We start from the raw sequence: 19,402 nt of genomic DNA on the forward strand, positions 1-19,402 counted from the left end.
TCCTTGCCCATCCCCTCCCAGTGGAAGGACTTCCCCAACCGGTCTTTGGTTCTGTTCACCCCAGCATGGCCACTGGGATGATCATGGGCTAAGCTTAAGAGCTTCCCTCGGTACTTAGTTGGAACCACCAACTGTTTTTGCGGCTGCCATTCTTCCCGGTGTCCACCAGAAAGAATTTCCTTGTATAAAAGTCCTTGGTCTATAACAAACCGGGATCGATTAGAAGAGCTGAGAGGCGGTGGGGTGCTCCGTGCCGCCGCCCAAGCTTTTTGAAGGCTGTCATCCGCTTCCTGCTCAGCCTGGAACTGTTCCCCTGAGGCTGGGGTCACCAGTTCTTCCTCAGACTGTGGACTTGGGCTTGGTCCCTCTGGAAGCGATGTAGGTGATGGGGTTGTTTCCGTTGCTGGTGAACCGCTCTCCGCTGGTGCACCTGAGGGTATTTCAGGCTCTGGCTGAGCCTTTTGGGTATGGCTGTCTTTTGCTTCTGCCAGTTCTGGCTCGCTGGCGCCCTCTGGCGTTGAGTTTGAAGATGTGGTTGCACTTGCTGGTGCTGGTTGCTGTTCCAGTTCCGGGCCTGGGACTGGAGATGCTGTGGCTGTTTCAGTGGTAGGCATGATATCCGGGTCCACTACCTCTGTCTGGGTCTCTGGTAACACAGACGGGGCCTCTGTGGACGGTTCAGGAACAGGAATGGGTCTGGAAGCTTGCCTGGTTTGGCTACGTGTAACCATTCCCACTCTTGGCCCGCCTCACCTGGTTGGCCAAGTCTTCCCCCAGTAGCATGGGGATAGGATAATTGTCAGACTGCAAAAGTCCACATTCCTGACCAGCCTTTGTACTGGACAGGCAGTTGAGCTGTAGGCAAGTCTACAGCTTGTGACATGAAGGGGTAAATTGTAACTTTGGCCTTTGGGTTGATGAATTTGGGGTCGACGAAGGATTGGTGGATAGCTGACACTTGTGCCCCCGTGTCTCTCCACGCAGTAACCTTCTTTCCGCCCACTCTCAAATTTTCCCTTCGCTCCAAGGGTATTTGAGAGGCATCCGGGCCTGGGGATCTTTGGTGTGATGGTGGTGTAATGAATTGCACTCGCATGGTGTTCTTGGGACAGTTGGCCTTGATATGTCCCAGTTCATTACACTTAAAGCATCTTCCATCTGATGGGTCACTGGGCCGAGGTGAGTTACTGGAGACTGGTGAGGTTGAAGGGTAGGGTATCTGTGGCTTTACTTGGGTGGTATGTGGGGTCTTTGGCTGTCCTCGGTTGTAGGGTTTATGGTCTGTGTGCCCCCTGGGGTAATCGTTCCCCTTGACAGTAGCTTTCTTGCTTTCTGCCAGTTCCATCCATTTGGCTCCAATCTCCCCCGCCTCAGCGATATCTTTGGGATTTCCATCTTGTATGTACCGTGTGATGTCTTCAGGAACACCATCCAAGAACTGCTCCATTTGTATGAGGAGGTTCAGTTCTTCCAAGGTTTGAATGTTGTTTCCTGTTATCCAGGCCTCATAGTTTTTTGCAATGTAGTAGGCGTGTTTGGAAAATGACACCTCTGGTTTCCACTTTTGGGTTCTGAAGCGCCGACGGGCATGATCTGGGGTTATCCCCATCCTGTATCTGGCCTTGGTTTGAAAAAGTTTATAGTCATTCATTTGCTGCTTAGGCATTTCAGCTGCCACCTCTGCTAAAGGTCCACTGAGTTGTGGCCTTAATTCTACCATGTACTGGTCTTCGGGGATGCTGTACCCAAGACAGGCTCTTTCAAAATTTTCCAAGAAGGCCTCGGTGTCATCACCTGCCTTGTAGGTGGGAAATTTCCTGTGCTGTGGAGCAATAGTTGGCGCCGGGTTGTTAGGGTTGGCTGGCACATGCAGCCCAGCTTTTGCCAAGTCCAGTTCATGTTTTCTCTGTTTTTCCTTCTCTTCATTTTCTTTTTGTTGTTTTTCCATTTCTTTTTGTTGTTTTTCCATTTCTTTTTGGTGTTTTTCCATGTCTCGGCGGTGGGCCGCCTCTTCTTCTTCTTGCTTCCTTCTGTGGGCCAACTCATCTTCTGCTTGTTTCCTTCGGTAGGCCACCTCTTCTTCTTCTAGTTTTCTTTTGTGTGCTGCCTGTTTGATTTGTTCTTCTCTTTCTTTCATCTCCATCTCTTTTTGTTTTATTTCCAGTTGTCGCCTGTGTTCAGCTTCTTTGAATTGGCCTTCGGCCTCCATTTTTGTCTTGGTAGACATGGTTCCTGTTTTCTTGTGTTGGGGTGCCCTCCGGTGTTTCTCTTCTGAACTGCAGGCTCTCTGTTGCCTCCTGAAGTCTGCCTAGCAACAGTGCCTTTAGCTAATCTTCAATGTTAAGTAAACCTGAAAAACCACTTTATTTGCATTCATATAGTGCTGGTATGACTCTCAATGGGAGTGCTATTGTGTGACAAAAGACTGTTAATAGTCTGGTAATGGCTTCTTGCTTACCATGCAAGCCACAAACTGCCAGAGAGAGCAGAAAAAAAAAAAATTCTCTCTGGTTCCCTTTTAAAACCAAACTGTTCCTCTCTGCTAAAAAGCCCTTAGCAGAGAAGAGAAAAATATAATATTCCTACTGGCTTCTGGATTCTGTCTATTCCCAACCGCTGCTACACCATATCATAACCTTATTCCCAGATTTGGACCTTAGCGTCCAAAATATGGGGGTTAGCATGAAAACCTCCAAGCTTAGTTACCAGCTTGGACCTGGTACTTGCTGCCACCACCCAAAAATTTAGAGTGTTTTGGGGCACTCTGGTCCCACTGAAAAACCTTCCCTGGGGACCCCAAGACCCAAATCCCTTGAGTCTCACAACAAAGGGAAATAATCCTTTTTCCCTTCCCCCCTCCAGGTGCTCCTGGAGAGATACACAGACACAAGCTCTGTGAATCCAAACAGAGTGACTCCCCCTTTCCGTTCCCGGTCCTGGAACAAAAAGGACTTTCCTATTCCCCCAGAGGGAATGCAAAATCAGGCTAGCCAATTCAACACACACCGATCTCCCCTGATTTCTTCCTCCCACCAATTCCCTGGTGAGTACAGACTCAATTTCCCTGAAGTAAAGAAAAACTCCAACAGGTCTTAAAAGAAAGCTTTATATAAAAAAGAAAGAAAAAATACAAATGGTCTCTCTGTATTAAGATGACACAATACAGGGCAATTTCTTAAAAGAATATTGAATAAACAGCCTTATTCAAAAAGAATACAAATCAAAGCACTCCAGCACTTATATTCATGCAAATACCAAAGAAAAGAAACCATATAACTTACTATCTGATCTCTTGGTCCTTACACTTAGAAACAGAAGATTAGAAAACAGAACTACTTCTCCAAAGCTCAGAGAAAGCAGCCAGACAACAAAGACCCCAGACACACAATTCCCTCCACCCAAAGTTGAAAAAATCTGGTTTCCTGATTGGTCCTCTGGTCAGGTGCTTTAGGTGAAAGAGACATTAACCCTTAGCTATCTGTTTATGACAGGCTACTATTAAAAAAAGAAAAAGAAAAATGCTACAGGTAAAATACTCTGTTGTATCTATTATCAGAGGGGTAACCATGTTAGTCTGTATCCACAAAAAACAATGAAGAGTCTGGTGGCACCTTAAAGATGAACAGATTTATTTGGACATAAGCGTTCATGGGTAAAAAACCACTTCTTCAGATGCATGGATACATCTTCAGATAACCCACTTCTTCAGATGCATGTACCTAAAGATGTATCTATGCATCTGAAGAAGTGGGCTTTTACCCATGAAAGCTTATGCCCGAATAAATGTGTTTGTCTTTAAGGTGCCACTGGACTCCTCGTTATTTTTGTTGTATCTATGGTAATCCTACCACAAGATCATCTCAGAGGAAGATCTTAATTTACTGGCAAAAATGTCAGTGCCTATGACTGATTACTATCAAAGTATGCTGATCAATTCACTAGTGATGAGCCTAAGCCCTTTGAACACTGGTGCATTAGCAGAAGCAACCAAACAAGTCTAGCCCTCATGCAATTTTGGCTTGATGGAATCTTAGCTGCAAATTTGACCTGGTTTGGATAGTACTCAGGCTTAATTGTCATGTTCCAAAATTCAGGGGAGGAGAGCTCAATTTTTAAATGTATTGACACTTGGATCTGAACTGAATTCGAAGCACTTGGGTAGCAAAGTATTTGACAGCTTTCATTTTAGCCTTGCAGTCATGTCCTGCCTGCAAAGTCTGAGTGGTAGGCATAAGACAAGAGCTAGCTATTGCAAAGAGGTTGAGGAGGAGAGGACAGGCAACTATGGAGGGATGACATGGGGAGCTGGAAGTGAAAGATAGAGGGCAGCAATGGGGTGAGGGAGAGTATGGGTGGGAGACAGTGAGAGGAAGATATAATTAAGCTAATGGATTGGGTTACAAATAGTTGATAAAGACAGAAAGGACCACAAGGCAGAGTATGGTGTTGTATATTGAATGTATGTGTCCCCTCTAACAGGTTCAGATTTGGCAGAAAGCAAGCTTTCTATCTTCCTTACAATGAGTTTATCAGCCTAATGGCTGGAAAGCCTCTCTGACAGTGAGGATGACAAGTGGTCATCTGCCCCCTCCCTTATATGTACATACCCCGGCACAGTAAATGCCAGGCTCTTACCTGTCCCTCCTGCCTTCCTGGTGGTACAGATGTCAAGCTGACACCTGTACCTCCACCAGTAATGCTGTATGTTTCCCCATCCATAACTCAGGGGAGGGATAGCTCAGTGGTTTGAGCATTGGCCTGCTAAACTCAAGGTTGTGAATTCAATTATTGAGGGAGCTATTTAGAGGGAACAGGGGTTAAAAAACAAACCAATAGTCTGGGGATTTGTCCTGCTTTGAGCAGGGGGTTGGACTAGATAAGGTCCCTTCCAACCCTGATATTCTATGATTCTATAACCTAGGCTTCCAACTGAAGAAGCCCCCATTCACACAATAGAAAGTGCAAGTGAGCCAGTCAGGCCTAATCTCAACCTTCTGAGAGTGGCCTGGAAGCGTTCAATGAGCTGCTGAGAGCCATTGAACCAAACTGTAATCCCTGCATATGATGGAAACCACTTCAATCAAGGGTGCAGCAACACCCCTAATTCCAGCACCTATGAGTATGGGTTTCCCATGCATCCTCTTCTCCCTTCTGCTGTACCCTGGAAACCTGGCTCACCCTAGATTACAGGTCTTTACACCCCACTGAACAGGGGAGAATCTCTGTACTGAGCTAGAGCTGGTGAAAAAGTCAGGTTAACCAGAGACACATACAGACAAGCTCATGGAGCTAGCAGTCAGCAACTTGGCAGAGTGCACCAGAAGGGAATACCTGCTCTGTGAAGCCAAACTACCAAAGAATGGAGGAAGTTTAAAGTTGTATTTGCCTTTCTTACATGTCCAGGGCTGGTCCTGTAAAGGACATTTCTTAGCTGCCACAGGGGGAATTCTTTCCTAACACCTGGTTGGGAAAGTTACTGAAGGCATAGAAAACATTTCTGAAAATCAAAAAGGAAGTTCTGATTTATGGAGTAAACTCAGCAGTAATACTGACGGTGCATTCAAAGTTATTTGAGTTCAAAAGAAAAGAATCCTAAATCCCAGACACTATATGCCTATTGTGACCTTGTAACTAGAGAAAGCTGCAATGATTATTTACATAAAGAACTATGCAAAAACATATTTTGGTGGGAGTGGAGAAAATATTATAGATGGTGCTTATGCTAAAGGAACTGTGTTCTGTGAAAATAGCATTGCCACAGAGAGATTAAGGACATATGTATTTACATGTGTCAGACTGGAACCTTTTGTTCTTGAAAAAATAAAAGGAAAGATTGGAAGTATACTCTAGCAGTGAAACTAAAAACTACGCATTAGACTACTCCTCAGAATTCAATATACAGTCCCCAATCCTACAAAGATTTATGCACGTACATAACTTTACACACTTTAACTTGTCCCAAAGTGTTGTCCAATGGATTGGGGGGGGGGGGGAGAAGAGAGCGGGAGGAGGTCCCATAATTTTGAAATTTCATTGAACAAAAAAAAAGTATATGAAAATGAATTACCCCCCAAAATTGTGTTGTCGTCTTAACAATATTTTTCTACAGAAACACATTTTCTGCAAAAAATTAAACCAGTCCTATGCAGAACATTATTTTTATTTGTAATATAAGGGCCATATATTACTGTATCATTTATTTCATCCAATAACCTGAAAGTGTTTTACTGGCATTATTGAATCAGTCCTCACATCCTCCAGGAGAGAGATCTATATCCCCTATTGGACAATGGAGAAGTTAAGTAAGTTGCCCAACGTCATATACACACAGTTTTGGCAGACTCAAGCCTCAAGAAAAAACTAGGAATCCTGATTTAGTCCCATGCCCTAACCACTAGATGACATTCCCACAAATCTGAAACAGATAGTTTGCAGGTGATCTGATGTGGACACATTCCATTATTTACGCTAGATTCATTTCAGCTAAGTGGATTTTTTCCAGAGTAATTAAGCAGCACCTGTCTTTTATTGACCTGAAGAGGAAAATACTCAGTCATAAGAGGAATAACGCCTTTGAGTCAACTACAGGAAATTATCTTTGCACAGCATCTGACCATTTTTAATTTTTTTCTCTTGCGTTTAGCATTTCTGAATTTAATAATGAAGGCTCATGTCTAGAAAGATATGAAGTGTCTTGGACAAGTTCAAATGCAGCATAGGTAAGTTTTACTAATATTCTGAAAGGGGGAAAATACTGGCACATGCTGCTTTGAAGCATCAGTCTTTCCAATTAGGTGCTCATTTGCAGCATAAACACCTGCAGCATACTACTGTCTGGAAGGAAAGGGCAGGAGAGGATGTAAGTGTGTGTATGCCAGTGAGTTGATCCAAAGACTCACCTGGAGGAACTTGACTTGAGTTTTCGTGCTCAAACAAAAATGGGAGACACATAGCATATAGATATAGTGACAACAGCTCTGCTACAATGTATTGCAAATCACTAATAATAGAACACAGTTCAAGGCTTTCTAGCCTTGCCTTTTATGCTACAGACTAAATCTACTAACAGATGTGTTGTTCTCTATTTATTGGTTTTATTTAGATTGCACACATTATGGCAGACTCTGTACTTGTTGCAAGATGACATGTCTAAGGAGAGGATGGGGTTCATGCAGTCTGGGTTGAGGTATCTGCCAGACAATAAGAATGCAATCAGACCAGCATGCACACACATTCTGTGCTCCCTCAGCCTGTGCCTGGAACCTTTATTTGCAGCTCGAGAAGGGCCTGAATCAAAATGCCAGAGATGAACAACGCTCCCCTACCCTGCGATTCTGAATCCAGATTCAAATCCACATCTTGCAAATGGCTCTTGGCCTCAATATTAAAAAATGGTTAGTTATTGTGGGTGTGCCTCTGTGTAATGCAGCACATAAGCATTTATGCACATGCTTACATTTCAGCACAAGCAGTCCTACTGAAGTCAGTTGGACTCTGCATTTGTTCAAAGTTAAGCACATGACTAAACATTTTCCTGGACCAAATCCTGAATGCTCAGCACCTATCACGATCAAGCCACAGTACCTAACTATGGATGTAAGTGCCTAACTTTAGGCATCCAGGATTGAAAATGGTGGTCAATATACATTAATGATTTTGGAATGTTTCTATGTGTTAAGTTCAAACAGATGTGTATATTTCTTATATGCAGTATGTTGTAACTAGCAGCTGTATCACACTTAAAACTGAAGTCACCATATTCAAAGATCTTCCCTTGCAGGGACAAGTTAAAACTGTAATCAGTCTGCATCTGTATGACTTTTTGAGTTATAGCATCATCTTGTGGAAATAAAGGAAACAACAAATGAAGTTCAAGGAAACAGTTTGCTGCCTCTCAAAATCAAGAGAAATGTACTGCTGATGTAAGAAGGTACAACTCTACTTGCATTGATCATGTTGTATAGGCTTTAAGGCTCCATTTCAGCAAAGCGCTTAAGCACATCAGTAAATTTAACAATGTATTTATGCCAGTGCTATTCAGCCAGTCACTTCAAGCAATCAAATTCAATGGGACTTAAAGAGGTGTTTAAAGTTAAGTAGGAGCTTAGGCACTAGGAATAACTGGTGCTGATGCTGTTAGAGAATTGGTCACCTGGTGATGAGTGTGTTTTTGAAGATTTTGCTTGTAAACCAAATCACACTCCTATAAATCATATTAGTATTTTGTGTGTGATAGAAATCAAATCATGCAGTCTCTCTGAAAGAGATTAGACCTGGTCTACACCTAAAACTTAGGTTGACCTAGCTACATCATTCCGGGATGTGAAAAATTTCACACTCTGACCTAGTTAGGTTGACCTCACGCCCACTGTAGATGCAGCAAGGTCAAGGGAAGAATTTGTATGTCAATCTAGTTTCTGCCTCTCAAGGGGGTGCATGTAATATAACAATAAAAAAAAAAAACTTTGTTGCTATAGTGTCTATACTATAGTGCTACAGTGGCATGGCTGCAGGACCGCATCTGTGTTTTTGTAGTACCAGATTGATAGTCCCATAATCATGGTAAACTGGTAAAAAAGTATTACTTATAACTCTGCCATAATTGTACAAGAGATTGAGGAGACAAGTCCACATAGGTACCATATAGAAAATGTACCCATTTATAGTACCCAAATATGCAGATATACAAGATTAATCCATGAAAACACCATATAAACAGTATGTATATGTCTTTTGGTCAAAAGAAACAGTTTCTATTGGATGAAAAAATTGAGGTTTCATAAACATTTTTCCCCCTCTCCCACTCAGAAATTGGGGCAAAAAGTTAAGAAACAAAATTTTCATGAATAGAAATTCCACAATGTTTCATTTTAGAAACACTAAAAACAAACATTCTCTTTTCAAAACAAAATATACTCCCCAGAATCCCTGGATCCCCAGCTGCTTGCCAGGGGGTGGCCTTGGCTCCCTGGCTAAACAGGTCACCTAACAGCCCACCCACCAATTTGGCAACAGGGAGATGACTAGCAGGAAGCCTGACAGAACAGTGAGTGGGCTGCCTGGGGATACCAGGGAGCTAGGGAACACTCCTGATGGGCTGCTGGGGAGCCGGACAGTCCACCAGGTGGGCTGCAGACACACCAGGCAGCATGTCTGCCTAGCTTCTGCTGTAAGTTACAATGGGGTGGTCCTGTTTCTGTGGAATGTTTCAATTCAATTGAACCAAAAAAATGGTTGTGGTGGAAAATGTTTCACCAGCCCTGATTATAAATATGGAGTGATACAGTTCTATAATTATAAGAATTCATCAGAGAATTAGCTTCTCTATTATACTTTGTTCCTTTTGTGCTGCTGAGGCAATGCAAAGGGGTAGCTCTAGCTTTAGCTGGCCCCTGGGGAATTTCTCTGACAGAGGGAAACTCTCCCCTGACATAAATCCAGCAGATCAAATTACTGTGCCAGGATCCCTCTTCCCCTACCTTGCTACTCCCCACCAGTGTAGATAGCATACCAGGAGAAGGTGTCACGCTGTCTGGAGTGGCTTATGAATGTGGGTGCCAACCTCAAGACAGACTGTCAGGAAATAGATTTCATCAGCCCAGTAGCAAGTGTGAATGCCACAAACACTCTAACAGCCTTCCCATAGAGTCACAGACAGTCCCCTTGGAAACTCTGGTCTATCCTGCCATCCAGGCAAGCCTCCTTCTGTGATAGACATTCCCTTATACCAGGAATATTCAGGTTACTCCCAGTCCCCAAGGAACAGTAATAGAATATCAGGGTTGGAAGGGACTTCAGAAGGTCATCTAGTCCAACCACCTGCTCAAAGCAGGTCCAATCCCCAGACAGATTCTTGCAGCAGATCCCTAAGTGGCCTCCTCAAGGATTGAACTCACAACCCTGGGTTTAGTTTGCCAATTCTCAAACCACTGAACTATCTCTCCCCTTGCCCCAGCTTGCTTATGCCCTAGATCTCTCAAACACAATGCTTGTAGCCAACACTGTAATAAACTAACTAAAGTTTTATTAACTAGGAAAAGAAAATGAGAATTATTTACAAGGTTAATGCAACTAAACAAACACACAAAATTGAGTTACAGTTTTAGATTCCAAAAGATAATAGAAACTTCTATCATAAGCAAACTCCATATATTCTTTAGGGCTAACTCAGGCAAAACAGCCAGACGGGTGTTTTGATTATGCTTGTTGATACTTACCCTTTAGAGTCCAAGCAGTAAAAAAGAACCCTAGCTTCTCCTTATCAAGGATTTTTATCCTCTTCTCCCCAGAGCCCAAGCTGATGGGATGAGTTTATGCCCAGGTTGTCACTTCCTGGAGGGGATGAAGCGTACACTTAAAGTCTTTGTTCTTTTGATGTTTCACAATGGTTCATATGGTTTCAAAGGCCTTCTGATTGGGCAAGACCTATCATCATCTGTAGGAAGCCATTATTTGCTTTTGAGAAGACTTCTCTTCTGTTTGATGAATTACACAGTTAGAGGTTTACATCACAAAAGTTTTCTATTGCTTTACATGGGGTACAGAACAGACAGACTAATACATGCAGCATCCCATAGGCAATTCATAAGATCTAAATACCAAACACATTCTTACAGCTCTAAAATACTAACATACAGGCAAGCCAGACTGGTTTCCAGTATGTAAGTATTTGTAAGTATTTAGTGAACCCTGGGGCCTTTGCATCAGTTGGCACCTGGTCTGCTAGCATTACAGAAGGGCCTTGGTAGTGGTGGGAGTAGTATGGTGAGAGCACGACAGGGCTCCATTATGCTATGTTACTGCCTTAGGGACCTTCCCAGAGTTGAGCAAGTTAGAGCATCGCCTAGGCTGTCCTGATACAGAAACAGGGACATATGACCCATGCTTGGATTCAAGGAGAAATTGCCCACTCATATACAGGGTAAATACTTGTCACACACTCGTCTTTCTCATGTTTTTAACTAGGAATGTGTTCAAGATATAAAATTCAGACCTGAACCCAGAGTGTATGCATGCTTGGCAGGGGCAGCTCTAGCTTTTTTGCAGCCCCAAGCATGGCAGTCAGGCTGCCTTCGGCAGCATGCCTGTGGGAGGCCCTGGTCCCGTGGATTTGGCAGCTTTCCTGCGGGAGGTCCACCGATCAGTGTACCCACTGCCATATTGCCACCGAATCCACGGGACTGGCAGACCTCCTGCAGGCATGGGCCAAAGGCTGCCTGACTGCCGCCCTCGTAAGGACCAGCAGGGTGCCCCCCTGCAGATTGCCACCTCAGGCACACGCTTGTATCGCTGGTGCCTGTAGCCGCCACTGATGCTTGGATCTGGATTCTGTTCATTATAGAAATACAAAGTAGGGAAATTTGGTTCTGGAGCCTGATTCAGATCCTGAACTACCCCTTCTGGGCCCCCAAAGTTTAGCAGTGCCAAGCTAGGTTTTTAAGTCAGAGACATCTCTGTGTTAGATTCTCAGTCTCTAAATCTGGAAAGCCCAAAGAAATTTTTTTTCATTTGTTACTTAAATTTAATGTTTACTGTAGAGAGTTAGAATATTATAAGTGTATAAAGAAAACAGGCTATGCTCTCATTCCAGTCCAAATCCTTAATGCTCTGTTAACCCAAACTTTCATTTGTATGCACACAAGGAAAGTAGGATTGAAATTGTGAGGCCATGTCACAGGGTACACTCACCGCTGGGGCTTCTCCTTGTGGCTGTACATAGCAGTTAGCTCCACTCAGGTCTCATATCCCCTTCTCACACTGGGGCCCTGTATCTCTCTCTGGGACTCAGGATGCTCCCTCTTCATGGCTCATCCCTCTGGTACCTCACTGTACGGTCCTCCCCTTCCAGTGTAGCACAGTCCCACCGAATCAGCTGTCTCAAGCAGTCTTCCGTTCCATTACCAAGTCTGTGGTACTGCCCAGTGGCTGGTAGAGGAACCAGAGCCCTCTCACTGTTCCAGGTTCCACTACAGGGACCCTGTGTGCAGCAACTATGGCCTGTTTGCACTCAGACCCTGTTGCTGTTCCCCTGGGCTCCTTTCTCCTTCTCTCCTCTTAACCTTTGGCCTTTCCCCTCTCTGGCTTTACCGGCTCAAACTCCCTCCTCCGAAGGCATGATGGCAGACTAACTAATGCTGTATCCCCAAACCCACCTCCATTCTCTCAAGGAGTGACTTCAGACTACTTCCCTTATAGCACCTTTCAGCTGCTAATTTCTTGGCTTTATACCAGCTCAGCCTGTTTCTTCTCAGCTGGGTTCTATCTTCAATCAACCTTTCAAGCCCTGATTCATCCCCAGGTGCAGCCTATCTGCTTAACTCTCACTTAACCTGCTCTGTTTTGTCTGGGTTGGACAAGGCTACATGATGTGGAAAGTTTAGCAGAAATTGCTAAGCACGCTGTACTATTTAAACATGGACTACTAATAGGTGGATTTCTTGCCATTAACTATCATACTTATAACTGTCAGCATAAACATGCAGGATGGCTCAGTACTATTTTTAATTCCAGAGTTAGCTTTGTGGACCTTTTTTTGTCTCAGTTCTATCACGTGGCAAGGAGTTCCACAGGTTAATTATATGCTATGTAATAAATGTTAACTTTTCTCAGTTTGAAATATGTTGTTTTTCAGTATCATTGTCACCCCTTTTTTCTTTTATAAGAGGTAAATATCTACACTTCTACCAGTTATATCACAAATAATTTGTTCTCTAGCTAGTCCCTCTGTTAACTCTTCAAATTAACATGACTTTGCAATATTACATAGCTCTGTAAACTAATGCTCAACTGTCCCCAGCTGGCAGCTGGCTCCTTGTGAAGTGACATTCTTCCATGATTCACAGTATTCTTAAAACTTTTGAATGGTCTTGGTCCATCCCCTACATGATGCCACTGGACTATATTGTAGTGCTCCAAAGCATCTGGGCCACCGGGAACACTGGCAACAATTTTACACACTCAAAGTCTATTGCAATACAAATGACTATAAGGAAAATTTGCAATCAATTGCTCCTGTTATCTGCCAGATTTCCCTACAGCTGGTGAAACTTGGAATTTCTGATTTGTGAAAAAGTGGGATATTTTGAACTTTGGTTTCATTCCAATGAATGGGCATCCCTGAGGATCCAGCTGGCCCAGAAGTGTGGAAGCTCTGGGGTTCCCAGCACAGGCAGTCCACATGGAGAGTGTGACCTGCAGCCACAGACCTGGGAGCCTGTCCTACCCTGGCGGCAGCTGGGATTCTCAGCGCTTCCAGGCTACCTGCTAACCAGCCAGGATTGGAGTCCCAGATAGAGGCAGGGCTTCCAGGACTGCCAGCTCCCAGGTCCGTGGCTTCCATGGAAACCTTAGAAGCCTAGCCTGACAGGGCTGCCCCAGAGCCGTGGTCCCTAGAAGCCTGGGCTCCTCATCAACCTGCCAGATGAACTGTTTTTTGATGGAACCCTGCCTATGATTCAATGCAAGGTCACTGAACACAACTCACTTTCACAAGAACTTTAAGGTTTGACAAACCAGCAGTTTCTAATGAAGCTGTTTGGTTGGAAAAATTTTAACCAGATTGTGAAGAGGGTGGTTTTATTTCATCTGTTTTTACCACAGATTCAATTTTCTTCTGGCACCAGTAATAAAAGTGGGATACACCTTGCCACCTTCCATCTTACCAGGAGGGCTAGTAAGAGACTGCTCTTTATTTTCTGCTCCCATTCACATAATTTGAGTCAAAGTTACCAAATGTCACAGATTTCAGTAGCTACTGTGACACCACATTCATTTCCTCTCTGAACTAAACAGCCAGTTCTTTCAATCTGTTTATACGAACATCTTTTCAAGCCTCATATTATTTTCATTGTCCATCTCTGAATATGGTGACCAGAACAGCCCACAGTATTTCAAATGAGTGAGTCCTATAGATTTATTTAGTGGTTACAGTTCAGAGATTCAGAGATTTTAAGGGCAGAAGGACTTTAGCTCATCAGTTCTGACTTCCTGTATATCACAGTCCATAGAATTTTAGTATGACTAAAGCATATCTCCATGAAAGGCACGCAGCTTGATTTGAAGACTTCAAGAGATGGAGAATCCACCACTTCCCTTGGTAGTTTGTTCCAATTGTTAATCAGCCTCACTGTTAAAAAATAACTTGCTTTACTTGTAACACTGGTCTACAATTTTTGAGAAGTCGTCTGCTTCAGAGATAAAATGTGATATTTATTATGTATTTTGATGTGCTGAATTGAAATATGACAATTAAAACAACTGATTGGCTACTGTTTCTAAGATATGTAAGTTTTTACATTTTATGTCTATGTATATTGTGTAGATAGTAGAGTGTTAATCATAAATTGTAAACCTAGGTCTTTTCATGTGTTTATGGTTGCTTTACATGATAATATTTCACCTGTCCTGTTTATGTAACACTTTAAAAATCAGCAAAAGGGTTATATAAATAAAATTTATTATGAAACAAAAGGCAAAAAACTATTATGTACATAGTTTAGTCCTATTCAGTGTCTACTCGGCGCTTCCTGGCTTGTCTCTTGTATTCATTAAATGGAGCATCTCTTGTCACTGTCCAGCAATAGTCTGCAAGCATTGATGGGCTCCATTTGCCCTGATAGCCTGCCAGGAGATTCCACTGCTGTAGTCTGGAGCCCAACAGTTCTGCCTTCCTCTTGGGTAGTTCCAAATCCCTGACAAGGTCATTCAGTTCACCTTGTGTTATGAGGTGTGGTTCAGAGGAGGAAGATGGGAGAAAATGTGGGTCCTGTGACATTGATGGTTCAGGACCAGAAGTTTCATCCTCTTCCCCTTCCTCGTCTGACTCAAGTGAGAAGGATTCTGGTGCATCAGGAACCAGCAGTCCTTCTCCGTGGGGTACTGGGCGTATAGCTGATGGAATGTTTGGATAATGCACAGTCCACTTTTTCTTCTTTGACACACCTTTCCCAACTGGAGGCACCATGCAGAAGTAACAGTTGCTGGTATGATCTGTTGGCTCTCTCCAAATCATTGGCACTGCAAAAGGCATAGATTTCCTTTTCCTGTTCAACCACTGGCGAAGATTTGTTGCATAAGTGTTGCAGCACATGTGTGGGGCCCACCTCTTGTCCTGATCTCCAATTTTGCAGCCAAAACAAAGGTGATAGGCTTTCTTAACCAGAGTGGTTATACTGCACTTTTGTGATGCAAAAGTCACTTCACCACAAACATAGCAGAAGTTATCTGCACTGTTCACACAAGTACGAGGCATCTCTGCTCACTTTGGCTAAACAGAAATGTGTCCCTTTGCAAAATCAAACACTGACAAAGAAGAGAGCACGACACTGCATGATTTCTAGAGCTGATCTAGGGCAATTTGTTCAGCAGAGTGATGTAAGCTTCGTTATGATTGCATCATCCATGACTTCTAGGAATAACAGGATGCAATTCATATTGTGGCAAAGTACCTGTCTCTCCTCTCCTAGCTCAGTCCTCTTCAGCCTTGGAGACACAGGCTTGGGCAAAGCAAAAGCCCTTCACAGTCGCGTAGGGTCTGGCTGATCCCTTCTCAGTCAGGCCCTTGTTCTGTTTTCCTCTCCTTCTGGGGAGAGTGCAGCCTGCCTTGCAAGAAAAGTTTTTAGAGTTCAGCTGCCTCTACTCGCTGGCAGCTACTCTACTTCTCTCCTCCCCCCCTGATTCCCTGCCAGGGAGGGTTTAAAAAGGTCTCCAGCCATTGGGGCCAGCTGAAACTAATTACCTCCCTGGTAACCCCTGTTCCAGCTGAACCTTATTCCTCCATGGTTAAGCCTTCTGGGACTAATTACTACCCCATGCTTGGTAGTTAAGTGTCCTGAGTTTGCCACATATCACCCCCCGCTGCTCAACACTATGGGGTTGGGCTACTTGGGTCGGAAAGCAGTGCACCCTTGACAGGCCATCCGCATTGCCATGTTGGGCTCCCGACCTGTGTCGTACCGTGAAGTGGAAAGGTTGAAGCGATAGGAACCATCTCGTTACTCTCGCATTTTTGTCCTTGTTTTGGTGCATCCACTGCAACGGGGCATGGTCCGTGACCAGGGTAAACCTCCGTCCGAGTAGATAGTAGCGGAGGCTTTCAACTGCCCATTTTACCGCCAAGCATTCCTTTTCCACTATGGCGTACTTCCGTTCCCTAGGCAGGAGCTTTCTACTGAGGAAGAGGACAGGGTATCGTCATCTCCGATCATTTGTGAGAGCACTGCCCCCAGCCCTACTTCAGAGGCATCTGTTTGCAGGATAAACTCCTCCCTCCAGTCTGGGGCTATCAGTACAGGGTCTGTGCAGAGGGCCGTTCGCAGATCTGCAAAAGCGGCTTCGGCCTCAGCAGACCGTTTTACTATATCTGGGCCCCGAGCCTTGGTCAGGTCCGTGAGTGGGCATGCCCTGGTGGCGAAGTGGGGAATGAAACGTCTATAGTACCCCACGAGTCCCAGGAATGCTTGGACCTGTTTTTTCCGGAGTGGTCGGGGCCACTTCTGTATGGCGTCTAGCTTGTTGAGTTGGGGCCTCACCACGCCCCTCCCCACAATATATCCAAGGTATTTGGCCTCAGCTAATCAGATCGAACATTTGGAGCGATTCGCAGTCAGTCCGGCCTTTCTCAGGGTATCCAGGACTGCCTCTAACTTTCTTAGGTGTGTCTCCCAGTCGGGGCTATATATGATGACGTCATCAAGATAGGCAGCAGCGTACTCCCCATGGGACCGTAACAGTTTGTCCATCAGCCGCTGGAAGGTAGCAGGGGCCCCATGCAATCCAAAAGGAAGAACAGTATACTGATATAGTCCTTCTGGGGTTGCAAAGGCCGTCTTCTCCTTGTCGGCTTTAGCCAGGGGGATCTGCCAATAGCCCTTAGTAAGATCAAGGGTAGACATGAAATGGGCTTTTCCCAGTTTGTCAATCAGCTCATCTATCCTGGGTAAAGGGTAGGCGTCAAATCAGGACACCTTGTTTAGCTTGCGGAAGTCATTGCAGAACCTCATACTGCCGTCTGGCTTAGGCACTAAAACCATGGGACTGGACCATTGACTATGAGACTCTTCAGTGACTCCTAAGGCCAGCATCTTCCTGACCTCTTTCGTAATTTCTTCTCTCTTGGCCTCTGGGATCCAGTATGGCTTAACGTGCACCTTCACTCCAGGTTCTGTGAAGATGTGATGGTGAACCTCAGTAGTCCTGCCTGGCTTTTCTGAGAACACATCTTGGTTGCGTTTGATCAGGCTGACCACTTCGGATCGTTGTTCTAGGGTCAGCTCTGGGGATATTCCTACCAGGTTGGGCTGATCGCCTTTAGGGGATGGTGCCCCCAGTGCAGCTACCAGAGCTTCTCTATCCCGCCAAGGTTTCAGCAGATTTATTTGGTAGATCTGCTCCTGCTTCCTGCGACCTGGCTGCTGGACCTTATAGTCAACTTCTCCTATGGCTTCAATTACCTCATAGGGCCGCTGTCATCTGGCCAGGAGCTTGCTCTCCGCCATGGGTATGAGCACCATCACCCGGTCCCCCACCTGGAACTTCCGGGACCGTGCTTGACGATTGTAGTACGTCCGTTGCGTCCCTTGGGCCTTCTCCATGTGTTCACGCACAAGAGGGGTGACTTGGGCTATTCGGTCTTTCATTTGCAGCACATGTTCCACAATGTTTCTCCCTGGGTTCGGCTGCTCTTCCCAGTCTTCTTTAGCCAGGTCCAGTATGCCCCTGGGGTGTCAACCATATAACAGCTCGAATGGGGAGAATCCAGTGGAAGCCTGAGGAACTTCCCGTACGGCAAACAGTACATAAGGTAGCAGGGCATCCCAGTCTTTTCCATCGCGGCTAATCACCTTCCGTAACAGGCTCTTCAACGTCCTATTAAAACGTTCAACGAGGCCATCGGTCTGGGGGTGGTAGACCAACGTTCTGAGGGTCCGTATGTGGAGCATGGTACACAAGTCCGTCATCAGTTTAGAAACAAAGGGGGTCCCTTGGTCCGTCAGGATCTCCTTAGGTATCCCTACTCTGGAGAATATCTGGACTAACTCTTTGGCTATGGTCTTGGACATGGCATTCCATAGGGGGATGGCCTCGGGGTATCGGGTGGCGTAATCTAGTACTACCAGGATGTACTGATGGCCCCGGGCCGACTTCTCCAATGGCCCCACTATGTCCGTAGCTATTCGTTCGAATGGAACCTCAATAATTGGCAGAGGTACCAGAGGGGCCCTTAAGTATGATCTGGGCCCATGTATTTGGCACTCTGGACAGGAGGAACAATATCGCAGGACGGCCGCATAAATACCAGGCCAAAAAAACCTTTATAGGATCCGATTGAGGGTCTTATCCATCCCTAGGTGGGCCCCAAATAGATGACTGTGGGCCAGATCCATTACCGCTTTTTGATGCTTCTGGGGGACCAAGAGTTGTTTGATGACTTGCTCTTGGACGCGGACTACTCTATACAGAAGATCTTTTTTAATCATATAATACGGCCCTGGGCCCTTAGTTCTCCCCTCCACTGGGACCCCATTTACCTCGACTACTTCCTTAAAAATGTTGTGGTATATGGGATCATTGGCCTGATCCTGACCAAAAGTCCCGCGCAGGGTCCCTATTGGCCCTATTTCGGGGGGGTCTACCTCCGTCTCCCGCTCAGGGACAGAGCCTGGGGAACCCGGTCCAACAATTGGGTTGTAGTTGGCCGACCCCGTCCCACTGTCAGTTGAGTTCCTTCTTTCTCCTGCTAGTGTAGGCATCAGGTACCGTGTCAGGATCCTCATCCCCCTCCTTTTATCCACCCTCCGTTCCCTCCGAGTCTTCCTGGACTTCCCCGGTGGGGAGAACACATCCTGGCTAAACTCGTGGAAGGTGGGGAGAGGGTCTCCGATCTGGGCCACCCTTTGGATCCCAGAGTCCTTCTTTCCTTCTCCCTCGTCCCCGGGGAGTAGGCCATCAAACCCCGGGAAGTCTCGTCCGATAAGGACAGGGTAAGGGAGTTTCGGGATGACTCCCACTGTCAACTCAGCCGGGTTCCTTAGAACTTCTATGCGTACGGGGACGGTCGGGTAATAGCTGATATCCCCATGTACGCAGGATATTCCCGAGCGCTTGGCCTGGGATAGTTGGCCCGGCCTGACCAGCTTCCCTGAGACCAGTGTGACTGCACTTCCCGAGTCTATTAAAGCTGTGGTCTCTATACCATTCAGCTTAACGGGCCTAGTGTACCTATGTGGGACCATCGCAACCTCAACTAGACTTATTAGCTTGCATGGTCCCCCTATATCTCCCAGTTCACACTGCATGGGCTCTCGTAGATTAGGGCATTGGGCAGCAATATGCCCTAATTCACCACAGGCATAACAGCGGTACCCCCCTCGGGGCAGCCCCCTATTTTTCGGGCTGCTGGGAT

General features: G+C 45.3%; 1 protein-coding gene across 1 annotated transcript in view; it reads right to left on the reverse strand.

The window, feature by feature from the left end:
* The window catches only part of LOC127042407 (uncharacterized), a 333,399-nt gene extending 318,106 nt beyond the window's left edge, over positions 1 to 15,293 (reverse strand). The window contains exon 1 of the mRNA XM_050935878.1: positions 14,351 to 15,293. Within this exon, the coding sequence (XP_050791835.1) occupies positions 14,501 to 15,250 (750 nt within the window). The 5' untranslated portion in view covers positions 15,251 to 15,293 and the 3' untranslated portion in view covers positions 14,351 to 14,500. The remainder of the gene's footprint in view (positions 1 to 14,350) is intronic.
* Positions 15,294 to 19,402: the final 4,109 nt, after the last annotated feature.

This window comes from Gopherus flavomarginatus, chromosome 1 (assembly GCF_025201925.1).
Source record: "Gopherus flavomarginatus isolate rGopFla2 chromosome 1, rGopFla2.mat.asm, whole genome shotgun sequence".
Lineage (NCBI taxonomy): Eukaryota > Metazoa > Chordata > Testudines > Testudinidae > Gopherus > Gopherus flavomarginatus.